The 22,941-nt window shown below is 43.0% G+C and overlaps 1 protein-coding gene across 1 annotated transcript in view; it reads right to left on the bottom strand.

Moving 5' to 3' along the window:
- Positions 1-22,941, bottom strand: part of snrka (SNF related kinase a) — a 51,163-nt gene that overhangs the window by 2,800 nt on the left and 25,422 nt on the right. Inside the window, exons 3-7 of the mRNA XM_083762279.1 lie at positions 19,626-19,767; positions 10,379-10,591; positions 7,018-7,152; positions 1,322-1,523; positions 155-258 (exon numbers count right to left, since the gene is read on the bottom strand). Of these exons, the coding sequence (XP_083618405.1) occupies positions 155-258; positions 1,322-1,523; positions 7,018-7,152; positions 10,379-10,591; positions 19,626-19,767 (796 nt within the window). The remainder of the gene's footprint in view (positions 1-154; positions 259-1,321; positions 1,524-7,017; positions 7,153-10,378; positions 10,592-19,625; positions 19,768-22,941) is intronic.

Below are 22,941 nucleotides of genomic sequence, written 5' to 3'. Positions count from 1 at the left end.
ACAGAACATGGATGACGGATTCATTCATTCACTGACACCTAAAGATCTTGACACGTCAAGAGGATACTTCATACTTGGATACATCATAAAACTCAAAACCTTATAATTTAAATCAAGTTAAAAATGAGCAAAAAAGCAGAAACATTTGGCCCACCTGAACAGGCATGTTCGCTGCTTGGCTTTAATGGCGGGTGTGGTGCCCCTGTGGGGTGCAGAACTAGAGCCAGCAGCAGGGCCCAAGGCACCGGCACAGGCTCCCTGGAACCAGAGAAATGCTGATCAGCCAAATTTGCCAAAAAACATGAGCAACCAGCAAATCATTGCTTCATTTGTTCTTTTTAAAATAAATAAATGTTGTCGTTCCCTAAAACAAAAAGGTAAAATAATTTTGAACAAATGGATTAAAAAAAGACAAATTGCAAAATAAGGTCACATTCATACCAGAGAGCTTTGCTGCGATTAAAATGAATCCTGCTGCGCATTTTCAGAAAGTGCACTTCGTTTGGCAGGTGTGAAGGCTCATTCGAATCGCAATGCGTATCAAAGAACCGCATTATACTCCGAGCAAAAACGGGGGTTTCGCTTCGCTTCCAATCGCACTTGATTACGATTCGGTGCAGGTGTGAATGCAATCCGCAGTAAATAAAGGAAATTAAGCAAACAATGTGGCGGGTGAGGAGCTGAACACAGTTGGAGACGGAGAAGGCATATTTTACGCAGCGCAAAGATGTCCCGTTACCGTGGATAGACGTGGTCGAATGAGGAGACTGAAGCCCTGATCGAAATGAGGACGAGTACATTAATCAATTGCTTAAGAAAACACATAAACACTGCAGTCCAGTGTAATAGTATTATAACCTACAGAATATTCTGTCTGTGCGTGCCGTAAACATGGAGTGCTGTCACTGTGTGGGGACTAGTGGGGAGTAAGAACTTTCATCTCAATAAACGTGTAAACATTTTGCGCTGCTGTCTGTTATATCAGTGCGCTTAGCGCTGTGCCTCCATGCCCAAAAGAACAGTGTGTGGCTGCGTGCGTATAGTGAGAGAGCGAGAGAGAGGGGGGGGGGGTCCAGTCCCAGACGGCACGACACATGCACGTTATGATGAGTATAATTTTATCACCATAGATTTCACTGTGTAGGCTAGTTTATGAATGGAACACATTGATAAAGGTCCCCCCTGCTGCGTTTCCAATTGCTGCGGATGACAGCTGTGTGAAGGCAAACCGCAACAAATTAAATATGCAAGAATCCCAAATTCTCCGCCCATACGCATTGAGTCTACCGAAGTATTAGGTGAGAATGTGACCTAAGAGCACCTGTGCTGGCTGTACTGCAGAGTCTGTGGTGGTGCTCTCCTCTCTTCTCCCCAGCTCCATCAGGCCCTTGGAGCGGTGTCCATTGAGCAGGTTCTCAGCGCTGCGGGCCGGGGACTGTGGACCCCCACCATGGGAGATGGAAGAGGCTGCCAGGCTGTCTTCTATGTCCTGGTGCATGTCCACTCTGGTGGGCCACGACTGCCTACACAGAGGACAGAGAGACGAGACAGTCAATACAATCTTAAAAATAGTATTCAATCAAATTTTATATTTGATATATATTTTTATCTGCACTTTGGCTGAAGAGCTTAGCTTCATTTACACTAAAATGTCCCTTTGGGAAAACTCTTACTGTGCACATTTCCGTCGTACGGACTAATCAAACCTTTAACTCTCAATACTATCTGTAAACAGGAAGACCCAGAGTGTCTTTTACATTAATGTAGAAATGTGAAACATAAATGCTGATATGATTTCTAAAGAGATCACGAAATGAGTGTCATGGAACTGTGTCTGCCCAATAGATTTGGTGTCATTTCAATTGCAAGTCATACCCAGGCTCTGCTTTATTTAGTACTAGTCCTTACTCGTTCGAAGATGGATCATAGCCTATTATTGATATACCGGTATGCCTTTTGAGGCAGGAGTTCCGTGGACCCCCAAGTGGTCCACGAAGCAAGCAAAGCACTGCCACACACACACACACACACACACACACACACACACACACACACACACACACACACACACACACACACACACACACACACACACACACACACACACACACTCGCCTTGTTCAAGAGATTGTGCATTAATAATCATGCAATCGCGGTTAGCACGTGACACACGCACGTGCTTGCGACCTGTCAGCAGACAAACACACACGTGCGCACGTTGTGTTGCACACACAGCCGTATTCCGACTCCTGCTCCATTTGTAAACAACATGTGCAGTTACAGGCCGAAGTGAACAAAATTCGATAGGAATGGAAGGCAACTACATTTGATAGGAAACTGATAATGGTGCAACGCAACGGGCATTAAGCGCTAATAAACAGCACACAGTTTGATAAACTGAGAAGACCTCCATAAAGGCGCAAATGCAGAGCCATTGGTGCAGCGAGTGAGGAGCACAGACAGACAGACATTCCCTTAGGTAGATAAGCCTGATACACAAAGACCCAACTGTCTGACTGTCTGTGTTGCTATTGTCAACAACAAAAAAGCACCTCTATTCAACGACACTGAGCAATGCACTAATTAAAGTCTGCAGTCTGCCAACTTGCCAAATTTTCAAAGAAGAGAAATGGAGTTGGCAAAGCAGATTAGTCAACTGAATACCATTATAATTTTCTCTAAACTTATGCTGGGAGATTGTGTCTTTTTTTCTCCTTGCACAATAACCTGACTAACAGTCCAACAGCCACCGACAGGATGGAAGAATGTCCTGGGAATTCTATAAATAATCTCTCTCACTTATGAGTGTCATTTCATGGAACATTTGTTAGCAGAACCGACACACAAATTACCTCACTTATTTCTAAAACAAATGTCTTGGCTGTTTTGAGACTAGGCACAGTACCTCTATTTGCATTCTGTATTTTTATTCTGCACATATAAATTGAGCTTGCCATAAATGTACAGGTATGCATAACTGATGTGCCTATGGAATTTTGGGGACTCTGAAATGAGCCGTGTTAAAAACAGGCATCAAAGCGGTAAGGTATTTGAACATCGGTTGGTCTTTGTTGTTTGTGCCAGTGGGCGAATTTGATTATGCAGCTCAGCAAACTGCTTCTGGAAGGTTTGTGTTGACAGACAAGAGCTGAAAACAAACATTGAGACAGAGTTGGTCCCTCTGCGACACTGCAGTCCGCACAACAAATCCTCATTAGCTCAACACACACCAGTGTCACACACACACACACACACACACAAATACAGTACATTAGGGCTGGGCGATATGACATGAATTCAAATATATATCACGATTATGTTAAACTTTTGCCTCATTTACGAATAATTTTACATTTTGACTTCTGGTTCTCAGTTGGATTCTCTCTCCTTCATTCCCTTTGACAAACACTACAATGCAGAGGGACATTCACCTATAGTCTCTTTCTCTCAGCTCTACCTTGCTGTATATTTATTAGGGCTGTGTGATAACTTAACTATTAAAACAAAATATAGCAGATCTGTAGCTTAGTGGGCTTAAGTGGTAATTATTTGGTGTTATTATATAAAAATAGAAATAAATCGATTAACCTACATTGGCAACATTAAATCGTTTTTTGGTTCAAAATGTCTGTTGGGATATATTTTCAGTTAATTACCCAGCCCCATTGTACATGTTGAGTCTGTCTGCATGCCTCTACTGAACATAGCTCTGTGGAGGGAGTTCCACCGGAGTTCAACATCACAAGTCTTCCCTGCTACCTTTTCTCTTTCCTTTACAGAAACCTACACAGATTGATGGATGGGGGGAACTTTTTTTTTGTTGCTTTATTTAGACACAAGAGTCAAAAGACAGGAAAGTAAAGGGATACAGAGGGTGAGGGAAATGCAATCCAGTTGGAAGTTATCGAGCCACTATCCGGCACTCCCCCCAAAACATGCATGGATGTTTGTTATCATTCTACACTATATTGTATGAACACTGAGACTGTTATTGTATATATATATATATATATATATATATATTGTATATACTATGGTTGAGAAGAAGCATGTCGGTGCCATCACAATAATCCACTCTCAAATAAGTCCAGATGAATAGGACAAGAAACAGTACTGTACATGATGTGTCTATCCCTACTGTAGGATAGGTACTTGGAAACTGCTATCAAGCATGTGTTTTCTACTTGGAGCTGGGTCACATTTTACTCCACTCTAATTTTCTCTTTGTTAGTAATCCACACTGAAGGGAGATGTACCAGGGCCCTCTTGGCTCTCTTCATTGTCTCCACCAGGCCGAAGGCATGTGGGGAGAGTATGTTTTGCACTCCGTCCGTCCGCGTGTCCGTCCGTCCGTCCGTCCGTGTGTCCGTCCGTGTGTCCGTGAACAGCTAATCTCGGCCACCGTTAACCCGGTCGATGCCATATTTTGCACACACACTCCCTGGATGCCAACCATGAACCTCTGCCCCAAACTTTCCAGAACGGCCTGTTATAGCGCCACCAGGAGGCCGCTTTGTGCAAAACAAGTTTTTGCACAGTACACCTACAGATTTTGTCCAAACATCACGCAAATTGGTACACAGTCTCTCTAGAGCCATTCAACGAAACGGGTCTTTCAGATTTATCAGACTCCATCCTGATTGGTTAAGATTGGCTTCCAAAGTTCACAGGAGTGCTCAGTTTCAAACAAAATGCTGCAAATCATGAACACATCGCGTGATTTCCGTGAAATTGTGCACCCACATTCCCACTAGGCCGAGGACGAAATGCCACATGAACAATTTCAACTCAGCCTCAAGGTGGCGCTATAACTGGCCGAAAAGTGTTTTTACCTCTAACTGCACGGATCTGTGGATAACCTGGTGGAGACCTGTGCCCGGAAGGGCACTTTTTCTAGTTCCATTTCATTCTTCATTGGGGGAGGGGAGTGATATAAAACTAGGTTTTAGATCATGAGGTCAGACTGCTGGAGATTGCCGTGCTCCTCTCTTCCTTATTGTCTCCACCAGGCCGAAGGCATGTGGGGAGAGTATGTTTTGCACTCCGTCCGTCCGTGTGTCCGTGTGTCCGTGAACAGCTAATCTCGGCCACCGTTAACCCGGTCGATGCCATATTTTGCACACACACTCCCTGGATGCCAACCATGAACCTCTGCCCCAAACTTTCCAGAACGGCCTGTTATAGCGCCACCAGGAGGCCGCTTTGTGCAAAACAAGTTTTTCAATGCCATATTTTGCACACACACTCCCTGGATGCCAACCATGAACCTCTGCCCCAAACTTTCCAGAACGGCCTGTTATAGCGCCACCAGGAGGCCGCTTTGTGCAAAACAAGTTTTTGCACAGTACACCTACAGATTTTGTCCAAACATCACGCAAATTGGTACACAGTCTCTCTAGAGCCATTCAACGAAACGGGTCTTTCAGATTTATCAGACTCCATCCTGATTGGTTAAGATTGGCTTCCAAAGTTCACAGGAGTGCTCAGTTTCAAACAAAATGCTGCAAATCATGAACACATCGCGTGATTTCCGTGAAATTGTGCACCCACATTCCCACTAGGCCGAGGACAAAATGCCACATGAACAATTTCAACTTAGCCTCAAGGTGGCGCTATAACTGGCCGAAAAGTGTTTTTACCTCTAACTGCACGGATCTGTGGATAACCTGGTGGAGACCTGTGCCCGGAAGGGCACTTTTTCTAGTTTGTTCCTCATTCTTCTTCTTATTTCCTTTTATAACTCTAGTGTACACTGTACTCTCTGCCTCTGCCTTTTAAGATCAATGATATTGTCAAAGATGCAGACAGAGGAAAAGGTCCAGATTCCATTTACTGCCGCCCTGCTTCCTCCTTTCTCTCTCTTTCCTTGAGCCCGGTGGGCACAGGGAGTAAAACTAAAAACTGATCACAGCGAGGACAGTCATGGGAATAATGCCTTTTGAGTTCCAAACCAGTCTTGAGTTAAGGGAGACGTTTGTTAGTGGTCAGGAGGTGCACGCACATCCAAGAAAATTCAATGGATGCTCGAACAAAAGAGATAAACTGAAGAGAAGGAGGAAGTCTGCACATCATTTTGAATGCTTCCCAAAAAAAAACCAAAGCGGTAAAAACACACGTTTAGGCCTCTGTGGCCTTCGTCAAGTATACCTTTGGCAGCATTCAAAACTGTGTGCAGACTTCTTCCTTCTCTTCAGACCTTTGTTAGTACCACGGTAGAAGTTCAGTTTCAGCTTCATTCAGCTGATGGCTGCTCAGATGGCTATGATGAGCACCCGGGGGGACTGTTATGATTAAGTGTTCACTGTTTTGCTCAGGGACACTTCCATATAGACAACCTAGTCGCTACCCATTCAGCTTAAGAACCAACCAGGTGCGCAACTGCATACATGCTTTATTGCACGTGACAGTCACCAACTCACAGTCACCAACAGAGCACATTTGACAGAAATCAGTCGGTGGTAAAAGTCGTCATATTTAAATGAATGATATCAGCATTATTCACAAAACTGCTGCTGAGCCAAGCCCTGGCCTACAGCCTACACATCATAATGCACACAGCCCACCTTACCATATCATAACAAACACCTTCAATTACATTCTCTATTGCTCTATTTGATTATCATTATTCTGGTGTTTTTATGTTGTGGTCATACATGATGGGTGAACTTCCATTTTGCTTGTTTACTTTTATTTTATTTATGTAAAGTGACTTTGGGTACTTAGAAAAGCGCTTTATAAATCCAAGCTATTATTATTAAATTTGGGCCAATACATCTGAACTAAGCTGAACAAAATTGGAATAGGTAATCTCTTAAATTCCAGGCAGCACTACTTAAATGATGATGGTTTGAATGGCAACCAGAACACTCGCTACAAAAGTTGCTGTGCCGAACGTGGCGAAGTTCACTTCAGCCAGCTCGAGTTGCGTCCCGATAGGGTCAGAATCGTAAATGCGAGTAGACGTTGGTGGCCAGAAATATGGGGGTCCGACCATTCCGTTGTGTGTGTGTGTGTTACCTGAATTGTGCCTTGATGTTACTAGGGCTGGAGGAGCGTGTCTGAACCACCTCCTCCTGCTTCTCCCTTAAGATCCTCTCTGCTAGCAGGTAGTATGTGGCTGTGATGTGGTTGTATTTGTTGGTCTCGAGGGCTCTGAAATAACACAACATTGGGATAATGCATATCAAAATACATTGGGATGATTATAAGGACACACAAGGATAGCACATATTGAATGCAGAATGAACTCAACAGGCCTGAAAATTGGGGTGCGTACGCTTTTCCAACCAGTCATTGGTCCAACAACCGGATTAAGGTTGGCTAACATGCATTAAGGTTGGCGAACTTGCTCTGCTCCGTGCTTGCGGTTATGGTTAGGTTAGGGTTTGAGGTAGGTTGTCGTTGTCGGATTAATGACTGAAAGGCCCGGCCCGATTCTGTATGAACGGCAGCTTGCTGGTGACAAACGGTGCATGTGTGAGTACTGTCACGACTACTTCCTGACAAGACAATTCCTTTAAAAACACACACTACCATTCTAGCTGCATTTCACTGTCCTACCCACCTTTAAGGCACTTCATGGACTGGCTCCACTGTACATCCTCGACCTTTTAACTCCTAAAGGATAATGTGAGACCCCTCAGGTCCTCGGATAAAGAACTTTTAAAAATCCCAGTGACCAAATTAAAGACAAAAGGTGATAGGGCCTTTGCAGTGGTTGCCCCTACCTTGTGGAACGCTCTGCCCTTGCCTCTGAGAAATTCCAAGTCAGTTGACATTTTTAAAAGCAGTTTAAAAACGTTTTTGTTCCGTAAAGAGTCATAGCAACGTTTCGGCCTTGTGGCCTTCTTCAGGCATTAACACACTCCACAGTTTGCTGACTTGACAAGGCAGTGTAAAAACATCTCAGCTGTCTAATTATCTAACCACTACATTTTGGGGTCTGATGCTCTTGAGTCTAGATTCCACCAACATAATGTCACAACAATCATGCAAGCTTAAACAATGATTTGGAATTGGAAACCCAACCCTGCCCACAGGCCACAGCCATCCTATGGAGATGATTTCATCATTGGTCATTCATCCAGTTACCCAGGGCATTCAACGACCGGCAATGAAGATGAACGCACTGTAACATGCCAAGGAGAAGAGCGATCCTACAAATAACTAATTGCATATCCCTACTGTATCCAAGCAACACATTCTCTCCCGCTGACGGGGTGTTAAACGGCTAATTGATACAACTCCTTCCTTCGCTGTATTAAACCGTTATGTCTATATTATCATGATATATAGTAACAAAATAGCAATTGGTAAATAGCGCTTTTATGCAAAGCTTTCATTCACCCAGTACAGTACATTTCATTCACCCAGTACAGTACAGTACAATAGTCTGGCAGCCGAGGTGGACGGGTGGGAAACTTGGTATTTTTTTTATTGGCCTAAAATATTAGGGTGAAAAAGTAGGTCTTAAGCTATGTTTTAAAAATGTCTACAGACGGTGACCGTTTAAGGTGCAGTGGGAGTTTATTCCAGGACGTCGGTCCGTAGAAGCAGAAAGCTGCTTCACCGAATTTTGTAGATGCCATTTTTTAGGCACTTCCGAGTAGGCCGTGGTTGGTGAATGAGTTAAGATTGTTGAAATGCTCACTTTTTAATAAACAGTATTTTTATACGGTATTATTAGTTATTATTTAACTGTTAGGTAAATACTGTAGCCTACATAACATTTTTGAAAAATGAGATAGATAGAAAATAGGGCTTAATAGTGATTTAACACACTCCACAGTTTGCTGACTTGACCCCCAGGGGGAGACTGTTCCATAACCCAAGGAGCCAGAACAGCAAATGCACCTCAATTCTTGCTCAAAGAACCAAATGGGGTTCATATAGGATCAGCAATTCAATGATCTGATGGAGGATGTGCCCGGGTTGTGCAGAGCAACCACACAGAGGATTCTGTCGCTGATGGATGCCCAAAACGCTTTGTTAATAATTGAATCAAATGGGTCCAATGTAGTGATCATCATATTACAGCATCACACGAAAGCATCAAAATTAGCTCGAGCTTGTAGATCTGCTACTTTCAAATTTGAATCCTGGTTAAAGTAACAGTTTTGGACATGCTGTACGTTATGAGGTTTCCACCCTACAGAGATGATATGTTGAACATTTGAGATATGAGAGGTTTCTTCCCCGACAGTAACGAACAGAATAATGTAATCAGAAGCATTTTAAATGCAATCCTCCTTTGAATGGAAGCCAACGCAGAGCTGGGGAGTAGGAAACTAATTGGAACAGTTGCTGTAAAGACAAGACGGGCATATTTTAGCAGTATTATTTTACTGCAATTTCTGCAAACAACACTCAAGTTGCATAATGTCATTACGTATGGCCATGAATGTACCGGCATAGAACGCACATTTGTTACCTTTTTTTATTCTTTCTGTTTTTATATACTTAAAAAGACCCACACACCACTCAGTACCTTGTTACATCTGCTACACCCTACTTTTAATGTCACAAATATACTGGGAAAATTAACCAGTCACCAGTCAACAAACAAACATTGTAGCTATGACTGGTAGTTTTGTCTTCTCTGCCGGCTACTTTAGCAAGTAACCACGCATCACTGCTATTCTAAAAATCTGATTTAGCCTCTTAAGCTAATGAAAGTCATGTTTTTTTATAATACATGTGACAATGTAGTCAATGATTGAAGATGTATCCTGGCCTGCTGGCAGCTTTCTTATGGCATGTAATACAGATTATAACAGGTCAGCAGAGAGAGAGAGAGAGAGAGAGAGAGAGAGAGAGAGAGAGAGAGAGAGAGATAACCAGTTTGGCTGGATTTCAAAAGGCTTAGCATGAGGGAGATTGCCATCACTGTAATTGTACAGATCTGCATGTACACTATGGACAAGCCTTTCAAAGATATATCATGTAAATGGTTTAGTTAAATCTACACATACACACTCCACTATATCCTCTTTGATCGCCATCCAGCATCATTCAAGTGTTTGATGCGCGTGCATGTGTGTGTGTGTGTGTGTGTGTGTGTGTGTGTGTGTGTGTGTGTGTGTGTGTGAGTGCGCACGTGCGTGCATGTATGAATTTAGTGGATACTTGACTGAAACATCTTAATCAGCATCTGTGTGCACAACATTGAGGTTGAATTAAACATCACAGCCTTGGGTGTCAGGGAAAGGCTTGCTGTTAACATGCACACATACCTGTGCATAGCTCATATGCAAGTCACTGTGACCACCGCAGCAAACCACACCCTAGATGGTATTTTACGTGTGTGTGTGTGTGTGTGCGCTTATATGCATGCATGCCTGCGTGGCGTGCATGAATGCAGCATCAGCAGTTAACTTACTCCACGATGGCCTCTCGGTCGGCGATGTCGCCCAGCACCATGCGCTGGATAATGCTGTTGTGCTCCTCGTCCGACAGGTTCTTGTGGGAGACGAGTGGCGTGTTGTACTTGGTGGCGGGAGAGGGGTCCACCCCCTGGAGCCACGCATGGCTCTCGATCTCCTCCAGAGACGCTCGTCGCTTGGGGTCCCTCTGGAGCATGCGGTCTATGAGGCTGTTTGGAGGCACGAGTGGAGAGTGGGGGAGTGCAGAACGATTGAGAGGATAGACGAGTGAGAACGATGGAGGGGAGATGGCAGGAGAGGGGATAGGAAAGGATGGAGTAATGAGAGCGGAAGGGGGAGAGAGAGAGAAAAAAGATTAAGTCATATTTTCCCTACATGTAAAATGTCCAGTCATGTCAGTCAACATGGCGGCATTTGTTCTAGACCAGGACTTGCTCCAACATATTCAAGGACTTGAAGATGATGATGAAGTTGAACAGCAATATTTTAAGACCAATGTGAATGACACATCGCAGTGCTATTCCTCCTCATTTCCATTTTGTACAACTCAAAGTGTGTGATGTTTTATTTATTTATTATCCATATCCTGTAGCCCTGTCACACAGCCTCAGTGTTTCCTCAGTAATTAGGTGGACCAGTGCTACTTCGGAATCATTTTTAGTTTTACTCTCGGTTCTGGCTCTGCTACTTTCTTAATTTAGTTTCAAAGTTCTCTTTGGGTACACCTCAATGGGAACATATTCCTAAAGCACAGTTGCTCTGTATACCACTTGGTGCTAGATGAGATGAGTGCTAGGATACGTACGAGTGATAGGAAACCAGCACAAGGCATAAGCCTACTTCTTTGACAGTTCCATTGTTGTGGAACTGTGGCTGGCCACTGGCTAACAGCCCGAGTTCCTCATGCAAATGGGACCACTTCAAACGGAGATTGCAATTTAATAGGATTTGGTGGGAAGTGAAATCTGTGAAGAGGGCAAAAAATTAATACTATAAAAAGCATCAAGGGTTGTCTGAAAAAATATGTGTCTTATCTGCCAGATTAAAAAAAGAAAAACACAGGCAGTAGACAAAATCCCAACTGTGAAGATTAGTCACATTTTCTATGCGACAGATGGGCCAGTCAGTGACTTCTCATAAGACTAGAAGCTATCCTGTACTACAGCATTTCTGACTATGACCCTGGATTCACAACGGGTTGTACCGTGTCCCGGTGTGTTTTAATGAGCCTCCCTGGATGTTACGGCTAGAATGAATTTACTTAATTTGAGAATCATCTTAACCCTTGGACTACCAATCCCAATTTTTTTGTTTGGGTAACAAATTGGCATATTTTTAATTCATCATTTTCACATTAATAGAAAGATCTGGTGGTTTGAACAGATGTTTTTTTTTTTTTTTTCATTGCTAGTGTATTCTCTCGAATTGCCACCAGATGGCGGGAACGCACCATTATGCTGATTTTGGCCAAAATAGACGAATCTTCATAAGTCACTTCCGGTTCAACGATCGACAACATCCGGTATTATTTTGACCCTAGTCACTAGCTTGGCTGGTCCGGAAAATTAACCTCAAATCAACCCCAAAACATCGCAAAATATCACATTTTTTACAGCGACGCACATAGAGACGGCGCGCGTGCACGATAGCGCACAATCACGCGGATTTCGGACGTTTTTTGGTAAATTACATCCAACATTAGTGATATTAGCGAAAAATAATTAATCTTTGCTCCGTTGAACCCTAGATAACTGACATTGATTGACATTCCGTTAATTCCGTGAACGGGAGGTTTGTATTTTTAGAAATATTCAGTTTTTTCCGTTAATTGTAGCCCAGGGGTTAAGAACTCGCACTCAGCAGACCACACACACACACACACACACACACACACACACACACAGGACTTTGCTCTCACAGTAACCGAGCCAATGCACTTTCCCTCATCTCGGTTCAACTGAATCTGGTTTTCCAACACTTTCTTCTGATCCCCCCCGGGCCAGAGTGGGACAGACTTCACAACCGCGATCCCCCGTGGCTACAGACAAGGCAGAGCAAGGCCAGGGCTCTCTGTCAGTCATGTTGGGGATTAGTCAGAGTTAGATACACTCCCTATGGACCACTACCACCAGCAGTGCAGCTGTAGCAACAGTAGGGCTAACGTTACGTACAATCTGCCCACACACATTGCCAGATAACAGAGCATTTCCATGTCGTTTTCCACATGTGCGTGCATGCCAGGGCATTTACACACTTGCATGCACGTGCAGATGCTGGCACATACCAGCACCAGACGTGTACAAGCAGGCATGAATAGACCAGTCGAATTTGAGCAAGTTTAAACGTGATGGTCTAACTAACAGACATGTGTCACACAGTGTAATGTGATGAGTTGTATTGTGTGCTGCACCTACCTACACCATTACCATACACTAACATTCTCAGTGTCGATTTATTCTGAGAATTTGACCGTGTGGTATTTGGTATACAGTACAACACACCATGGTACTCCATACAAATAATAACTGTTTCTCAAGTCAACATGGTTCTCCATCTCTGTACCGCGGAGAGACAAGAGGAAAATGGGGTGAAAATGGACCCAAATGGACCAAAATGGGTCACCCATTCAGAGTGGAGGACTGCTCCTGTATAAACCGTAGTCAGCGGGCATTACATCTGACAACAGGGAGAAACACACTTTCACAATGCAACAGCTGGTACTTCACATGAGGAGGAAGAGTGTGTGTGTGTGTGGGGTATGTGCACATGTGTGTGCGCGAGAGAATTGTACGTGTCTCAGGATAGCAGGGTGTACATGTGAAAATGAACCAGAGACAGGAACTCGGATCCCCCCTAAAGAGATCTGCAGACATCCGTTCATGTTCCAACAGTGAAATGTCTGCAGCACACAATTCTTTTTAAAACACTGCATTGTGGTTGTATGCCTCCGCTAACCAGTTGCAGTTGACATCCGTGTCTGTACGGACTCATATTGTTGTGTACAGTACATTATCTTGTACAGTATGTCCAAAACATTACATTTTCAGGAAATGGAAAAAAGACCACGTGTTCCAATGGATCTATTATTTAGTCACAAGCTCTTACTTTATTAGTAAATATTCATAAAACCCAGACATTACCAATCTTTCTACAATAGTTAAACTAGCCGATCAACAAGTTCACAATGTGTCGCATCTCATATTGTCACAACTTTAAGTTGAACGGCAAAGTAGGGCATTCATTTAAAAAAAACATACGTTTTAATAGGTTTCTGCTCAAGCGATGACATGTTGCACACACACACACACACACACACACACACACACACACACACACACACACACACACACACACACACACACACACACACACACACACACACACACTTGTTTTTGTTTGACATACCATACTGTAACTAAATAATTGTATGTATGTATCCAAAATGTAACTATAGAGGGTATGCACATGCATAAAGTCATTGGTGTTGTGTGAGTTCACAGTTACCACCAAAGGAAAATCAGTTCATCCTTGAGTCCAGGTGGATGTTTATGCCATATGTATGTAAAATCAGTTCATCCTTGAGTCCAGGTGGATGTTTATGCCATATGTATGCCACTAATCTCACCTTCACGAGAATGGGACGTACGGATGTACAGACACCCTTAGAACACAACGGCTGTCGCCATGGACGAGGCATACAAATAACTGGCTTCAACAAGACATGGCTGGTCTGAAAACTGTCAGATCACGACTAATATACACCCTGGATGACAACATGACAGGAACCGTGAATGAAGACACACAAGCCCACAAACAAAACAGACCCAGGCTCGGCCACATCTGTGCGTGTGTATGCCTCTGTCTGCTTATGCATGCATTTGTGTGTGGGCATTCCAGGCCGTCATACACAAAGTAATTGCAGGAAACGGGGTCTGGAAGCAGACCACACAGCGTTCCCGTGCGACTGGATGATGATCATGTGATTGGCGTTCTGAGCCACACACTCACGTCACGCTCTGAGAACAGCAGAGGCAACGACAGGATAAGAACAAACAAATCCTCCAAGTCTAATCCCCAGGCAGAAATATGAATTCATGGACGACAAAAATAAACAGAGAGGACGCAGAGGGACGAGGCAGAGTAGGAGGGGGAGGGGGGGTAAAATGTAAAAATGAGCTGGTGAATAATTAATTAATTGAGGGATGTAAATGCGTTCTGGTGAGTCAAATCAATGGGGCATAGAGAACAGAATGAACTGAAAGGAGGTTTGTAGCGGCACCCACCGAAAGAAGGTCAAGACTTGTACTGATGGTAGTGAATTTATTGAGATCCATAAACCAACGTAAGAACTGAAGACAGTAAAAACTAAACAAAAAATACTATGTTAATTTCACATAAGAACAGTACCAATATTAGCAGCTCACGAAAGCTCCAAAAGTATTACTGTATTCCTGAATTACTGTAATCACCTGACAATTAATTGATGACTTTAAAATCACCATGCACATATTATAATGAACTCGTTTTTCCCTTTTAGCAGCTGTTGTGTGTACCAACCTTATGCCTCTTTGGGGGGGTGCTAAAACTATAATGACCATCTCAAGCCCAGCACACACCGGGTGCGCAGTGACGCGGCACAGGCGTTGCCGCGCGGCGACGCCTGGAAAATAGAACGGTTTTATTCGGAGCGTCAGGTGAGGCGTCGGCGCGCGTCGGACGCCGCCGGTGTGCGATAGGTTCATTGAAAATAACGGAGGCGGCTGTTTTGACGCGCGGCGTTCGCAGACGGTGTGGGAGGCCCTTCAAAAGACAAACAATAAAATGTGCGGTTTGCTTTACAGCCAGCAGCAAAACCCGCACCTTCTGTCTGATTGTGTAATACTTCCTCTCTGTGTCGCGCAGGTAGCCAAGTCATGCAAACTAAAAGTATTTGGCTCAAATCACAAAATAAAGTGATATCGACTTAAAACAATATGACCACAATAACAATGTCACCTAGAATGTATAATAGTTCAGTGAAAAACGTGTTTGGGTGGTTCTTTACAAGGTTATTTTTTATGCTACCGATAAATTGAGACTAAACACCAAATGAAATAACCCCAATAAATAATCAAATCAAGGCTAATAATAAAAAACAAGACTAAGAGTCTAAAAGCCCTGCTGCTTCTTACAACAAAGGTTTGAAGTTGAACCAGTCAACAGTCATTCTTAAGGCAAGACCGCAGCAATGTCAGAGCTCACAGCTGTATGTCTTCTGTAGAAAAGCCACTGCTAAAAATATATATTACAAATATCAGCAAATATCAGCAAATTATCGACTTTGATGTACGGGTTCGAATACTGGTTTCGATGGTCGAATATTCAACTATTCTGTGAATGCTCTAGTAGTCTAGTAGGTCCCTGTCCTGCATGTTCTTCCAATGAGTTTTGTCAATGACCACGCCATTGGACGGTTGACACTGAATGGGATAGACCACAGACCACGACAGTAAAACAGAGTGGAGACCGCAGGCACAGCTAAGACAGGGGAAGTAAGTTCACGGGGCAGCGCAGGGGCAGTTACTCACGCTATGACACGTTGGCATCTCCGTTTCCGACTCTGTCAAAGGGCAGGTTATAACACAGAGAAAGTTCATGCACAGTTCATGAACAGTCTACCTCGCCCAGCTTCAGCTACAGTATCTGCTTATAAGTAAACAGGGGACCAGCAGAGCCACCATACATACAACCCATCTTCATAATTAAGTCTCAGATATTACCTGCTTCTGTGTCATTTGAGGCAAGCTGACACACACACACACACACACACACACACACGTCAGGGCAAAGGTGGTTTATAATGGAAGAACCAGTTTCTCTTAAAGATACACTTCAACAGAACTTAAACGTGGGTTAACTGAGGTTAACTCACGTTTAATAAAAGTTCTAATGTCTAAAGAGATGCATTAAGTTCAGAGGTCTTCAGTGGACTGCATTTCTATAAGAACAAGAACTTTGACATTCAATGTATGCAATAAAGGTGCAATGATGAGGTAAGGCTTCGCAATATTTGTGAGCCTTTATAAATTTGAGGGAAAGAAAAAAAGGAAAAGGTATTTGTGATCTAGGAAGGAATAAATAATACAATTACATTTTGTGAGAACTTGAAATACATCTCTCATAACGCAGACAATTGTTTTTGTCCCAGAAGAGAATGTAAAAAATTTAAAACAGGCAAATGAGAGAATATTAGACAGACATGAAGGAAGGACAACAGAAGCAGAGAGAAAACAAAGCTTCATGCATTTCTCTTATTGTACTCTCCTGTTCTCATTCCTTCCCCCTCTCATCTTTACCAGTCATGTCTTTTTCCAGTCGCTCAATATCACACAAACCAGGCTTTGCGCGCGCGCGTGCCACACACACACACACACACACACACACACACACACACACACACACACAGAGAGCAGCCCTATAACCCTGGTCTAGAGCCCGAGCCGATGACGGATGACAATATAGACCACTGACTAAAATACGTTTTTCAAAAAGAGAAATTCTAAAAGTCAATCTACACACTCACGTGTCACATTGGAACACAAAGATTTTGGCGTATTGGATTAGTGCAAGGGTCTGCAACATACGGCTCTAGTGGCTCCCTGTAGCATTACAAAACAATCAATGAAAATGTATAATGTTTATTTTTATTTTTGGTTTCTGTAGGAGGCCAAACGTGACAAACATTCTTACATTTTCCAATTTTGTAAAAATGTGTAGAATAAATATTAATTTTCAACACATATGTCAACTAATTTGTGTCATAGCATGCGCCACACTCAGCGCCGCGCCAGCCAGGTGTCTATTATAAACAAACCGGTGGGTGTGAGAGGCTGCTGCCTGCTACGCTACTACGGCTTCTACAGGGAGAAAAAGAAAGATAGCCGACGAAAACAGAGGATTTAACAGTTCGTGGACAGAGGCTTTTGCCTTCACAGCCAATGCAGATTGACTGCCTGTATGTTTAATCTGCAGTGAGAAGCCTATCAAACAACAAAAAAAGTAACGTTGAAAGACATTTCCAGGGAAAGCATACTAAATTTGCAGCTGACCACCCAGCTGGGAATGAGAGAGTGCTGTTGCAGAAGAAAGTAGAAGAGAGCAAACAATCTTTTAAAAAGTGGATCTTCAAACTCCACCACTGCTGCTAGTTTCGTTGCAACCCGGGAGATAATAAAGCTTGGCAAGCCACATTATAATGAGTAAAAAAGAATTGCGGCTGTTTTTATTTTTGGTCGAAAATGGCTCTTTCAACATCTTGGGTTGCCGACCATTAGTGGACATTAGTTACCGGTAGTTAGTTAGTTCAGTAAGTATGATGGCAATCCAACCAAAACCCTTTGCGTGCAAAATGGTCATTTTGTGTGGTGTTAGAGCAGTGATTCTCAACCATTACTGGATAAGGGTCCATCATTAGAGCCCCGCCTCTAAACATCTTTAATTCTTTTGTAATTTTATAACCAATCCTTGAAGGCAGGTACATTCCAGCTTTCTGGTTTTATTACATCATAAAGACCATCTCAAGTGTTAGCACGCCTACTAAACCAGTAGGGGAAAAACAACAACCACTTGTTTGTCCTCCTCCTGTCAGCCAACTGAAGAAGGGATTAAGAGCTCCTTTGGATTACCTAAACTCTGGTATTGTGTTCTGCTCTACGGTTTCACTTCATCAACCACTGGAAAATCACACATGAGCCGCAGACACTGAGCTTGAAATACCCTCCATTCAAGACCCGGAGGGAGCTGTATGGTGGATGCATTGTGTGGCATCAGTTTGTATTATGTGATATTAGTTTGTATTATGTGATATTAGTTTGTATTATGTGATATTAGTTTGTATTATGTGATATTAGTTTGTACTAACAAAGCCTTGGAGTACGGAGTCAGAATCCGTCCTAGTATATAGCGCTTATCTTAATACTCGAAGACATGTGTGGGGGCCGGGGGGGAAACATAAGAAAAGGACAACTTTATTAGAAAAAACGAGTAATAATAAGAATAAAAAAACAATAAAAACAGTACATGTAACAAGTTAAAAACACATCAGCTAGGGAATGCTATTCTGAACAGGTGGGTTTTCAGTGCGGGTTTGAAGTTGTGTGAGTGAGGGGGCATCTCAGATGTGTTTGGGGAGGGTATTCCAGAGGGTAGGGGCGGCCACAGAGAATGCCCTGTCGCCCAGGTTTTGAGCCTGATCTTTTTGGGGATCACAAGGAGGCCGGCGTAGCTGGACCTGAGGGAGCGGGATTGTGCGTGTGGCTCGAGGTTTGTACAACACACCACTTCACACCAACTGTGAAGTGAATGAATCACTTGCACATGTGACACCACCATAGCCATAGGCATCTTTCATTTATCCTATCAGTAATCTCATCACACCTTGCATGTCTCTCATTCCTATCACAGATACGTAGGCTAAATAAAGCACTGAGTTACGCTGTATGTAGACCTGTTGATTAAACCTAGGACGGTGAACAGTCTCTCTCTGATAACAAATACTGAGCGAATTGCAAAACACCAGGGGAAGCAGGTGTGAGAATCATGAACAGGGATATTGGTGCATTTCCAGTGCATTCAGGAGTGAAATGGCAAAAAATATAAGACAAACCAGTGATGCTCAAATATCTTTCTGTTTTGAAATGAATCCCATCACATTCAATGTATCTCTCCTCTGAATGAGAGGAGTTAAAAGTCTATTTGTGTCCAGAAATACATCCATGGTCAGCGAGAATGGGCTTTCTCAAGTACGGTAATTGTAGCTCTGCTTCTGTCAGATGCTCAGCTGAAAATTAAACCTGTTCAAATCTTATTGGATAACTTTGAAAATCTTGAATTTTGAATACCAAGAAAATGTCTTTATTCTGATGAAAATGGGATCTTTTGTTGTTTTGTTTTCTATTTAAAAAATATAATTTTTTCACCTGTGTCAATTATCTAATGTGATCCTGGGCTCTACGTATGGGGGACATGGGGAGAGCAACGGACTTGAACTCATGCTTCCTTCATGCCAAGTGTCCAAGTTTCTCCTTTTACACCTGACAGGGGGGGGGGGAGCATAATAGACTGCGTCACCCCAGTACTCACTGGTAGCCTTTAGCTAGGCTATAGCATAGACACTTTAAACTCCCTTCCTTTGTGTAGAATGTAAATGTAGAATGTGTGTCAGGGTGTGTGCAATGGAGAGCGGAAGAGACTAGAGAAACTTACTCTTTGCAGGCATTGGAGACATGGTCAGGTACGGTGTATTTACAATCCATAATCATAGTCAGGGTCTCGCTGTCATTGGCCTCCTGGAAGGGTGGCTGGCCACATACCAACATGAACAGTATCACTCCCAGACTCCAGATATCTAAGACAGAAAAAAGAGACAGAAAAGGAAAGACATTAAGCATGGTTATAATTCAGTAACTCCACTAGTACACATACCCAGGAGGCATCATGCCAGAGCTCCGAGATCCAGCACGTTCAGGGATAGCTTCTATCCTCAGGCCATGAGACTTCTGAACTCATAACTGTGACTCCCACATACACGTGTCTTATTATATCCATATGTACCTGCTTGATATTGATGTATTGATCTTATTTGATTGTACCGTTGATGCTATATGTTTTTTGACTTGTACAGCACTTTGGTCGATGACAGTCGTTTTTAAATGTGCTTCATAGATAAAGTTTGATTTGATAATTATATCATTCATTATATAGATTGCAAGTATAGAAAGAATAATAATATACAGAGCTGACAAGAGACAGAAAGAGACACACATACACATACACAGTGAGTGACAGTGACCCAAGGGGCTGTGTCTGTGTGAGAGAAGTGCTTTCAGAGAGAGAACAACTCAGTCACCACTGGGCACATTAACAAGCCTGTTCTGGCTGTCATATCTGTCTTCTCACAGGAGGAATCCAGGTAATATGCAGGAATAGGTGTGTGTGTGTGTGTGTGTGTGTGTGTGTGTGTGTGTGTGTTAGACCTGCATCGTTTAAATGCATGTGTGTGCTCCTGTATTTGTCTACATAAAATAGGCAGACACATCTGTGATTTATGTGTGTTTATTCACATGCATGCATCTGCGTACGTGTGTGTACACTAGTACATTGTGAAGCTAAAGTGTCAGCGTGCAGATTGCAGAAGCAGTGAGCCATGCAGATGGTACACAATCCAACGCATACGGTGACAGACGGAGAGAGAACCAACGGGTGTCAGGTGAGACAAAGCCTCCCTCCAGCATGGAGTTGGGTTGGAAAAGTAAACAAATGATATCTAGCTCATCATAGCGGAGCGCACACAAACACTGTGTACATATAAAATCCAAACATTGAGTCAGCCGCTCCTCATATAAAAACTAACTCGCTTGGGTGCACTCTGCTCCTTGGGATATTCATTTGAATAATCATTTACATCAGCAGTCTACAGCTTAAACTGAAAGCTGAAACGGAATACATACTCTTTCAGACTGGAGGAAAAAAAGAAAGAAACTACTCCTAGCCAAATATTGGCAGCTCTTAATTAATTACCAGGATGAAGATTTTATGTAACTTTCTAATTAAGATGATGGCTTGAGATGCTTAATGGGAGCTGGCAGAGTGGAGCTGTGATGGAGCACGGAAAAACATGCCAAATAGGAAAAACTCTAATGAGCACTCTTCTCCAGAATAGCCTGATAAGGACTTTTTCCACTGCAGCAACTCTGCCCAGGGTTAAGACCAAAGTAGGTCTGCAGCCGCTAATCGATAACATCAACTGAAACCACAACATATTGTAGCTTTCTTTCTTTTGCTACTAGTTCCACTTCATTTAGCTTACATTACCTCTTCATGTAAAACTATAATTTAAGTGTTCCCCCGCGGAATCTATCCAATGTCCATAAGACTAAGCCTTTGTGCCATTCCTGAAACTTTCTGATCAGCAGCTGTGTCTGTCTGCATTCTAATTGAGCAATTAACTTTGTTCCACACAATTTTCCAAACACCCAGAAAAAGAAATCCCATGAGACACCTGGACTTACACCAACAGTACGTTTTAACAGTGATTGAGCATCGGCCGACACATCGCCAAATCGCCCAGTATCACCCAAAAAGATGAATTATCTTTTTGGGCAACGTTCCTCCGCCCACTTTTCGACTATCGGCCGTTCGCCTGCCAGTAGTTGCCGGATCACATAAAATAATGCACTTACGGAAAATTCGTCTGGCTGTCGCCCGCTGTTAAAACGTACTGTAAGGCCCAGCAGTGTTGTCGGGCCTCCACAAGTCCACAGTAGGACACACACAGTGCCATTCCGAGCCCTGTTCCAGCTCCTTAAGTGACTCTCCTCTCCCCAGTCCCAACATGCTGAGGTCTAGGCTACACCCAATGGTATGAAGGAAAAGTGCCTCAGAAGCATATTCATATAGGAACCATTAGATCATGTGCTCTCGCAGGATTATGCCTGATTTATACAGTATACTTTGTCGCATCACAATGCAGTGTGAGCTTGATCGCCCCTGCGATGAGTAAAAAAAAAAAAGAAAGGCAACACGGTAATACAAACATCAATCTCAGCTTGCCATGGCATGCAGCAGAGTGCAGTTCTACAATGCTTTACAAGAGCACAATCGCCTTACAAATACTCAAATGTAGGTTAAGTAGCCGGTTAAAGCATCATTCCTGTATTGTCCAGATGGCCTGAAAGCAGGCTCAGAGCCAGGAGAAATGGAAATACATCTGTAACATTTAGCTACTAAAGATAAGCAAGTAGGCAACAACCATCAATGTGTATGTTGAATTCAGAAATGATGATCATGTATTCCGGTTGTACCTTGTTGTTCAGACCACATATGGCCATAGCCATTATTCTAACAAATAGTTTTCATCCAATTTTGTGATCCCATCTCCTCTCCTGCTGATAAATTAACAGGCCTGTGAGTAGTGAAAGGTTAGCTCTCAGCAAGACATCAGCTTCGCAATTAGTCCTCAAATGTGTCGACAAACATGGATCAAACGATGCCTCAGCTCTCACACAGAGGCAGGGGGCTGAGGTGTGCTTTTGTGGATGTGTGCACGTGCGCACGTTTCACCCTTTCGGCTGAATGATTTTTGGAATTTGGATATGGGAGTATAACCTTGTTATATCAGCCAAACCCATGGTGTTTTGAGTTTTCAACAAGACCACATTCACCATTCAGATATTGCTGAACAGATTTCAGCTGAATTCACACTGAAATACTGAAAGTATGCATTCCACCAGGTATTGATTTATTCCGACTCTACCATAGAGAGCTACTTATTCGAGGATTTGTGTTTATAGTGAGCTGCTTCTTGTGACTGATCAGTGTGAGCCCAGCTTACACACACACACACACACACACACACACACACACACACACACACACACACACACACACACACACACACCATTAAAACCAGCTGTCATTTTAGATTTCTTTTTCATAAAACGGTTTATAACAGTGGTTCTCAAAAATAGAAGATATACAGGCTTACAGTACATCTGCTATTTTGAATACATTAGATTATTAT

This window comes from Protomyctophum parallelum (assembly GCF_964188405.1).
Source record: "Protomyctophum parallelum genome assembly, chromosome: 3".
NCBI classification, from domain to species: Eukaryota; Metazoa; Chordata; class Actinopteri; order Myctophiformes; family Myctophidae; genus Protomyctophum; species Protomyctophum parallelum.
The sequence above is the reverse complement of the archived record's forward strand: the minus strand, read 5'-3'. Positions and strand labels throughout refer to the sequence as shown.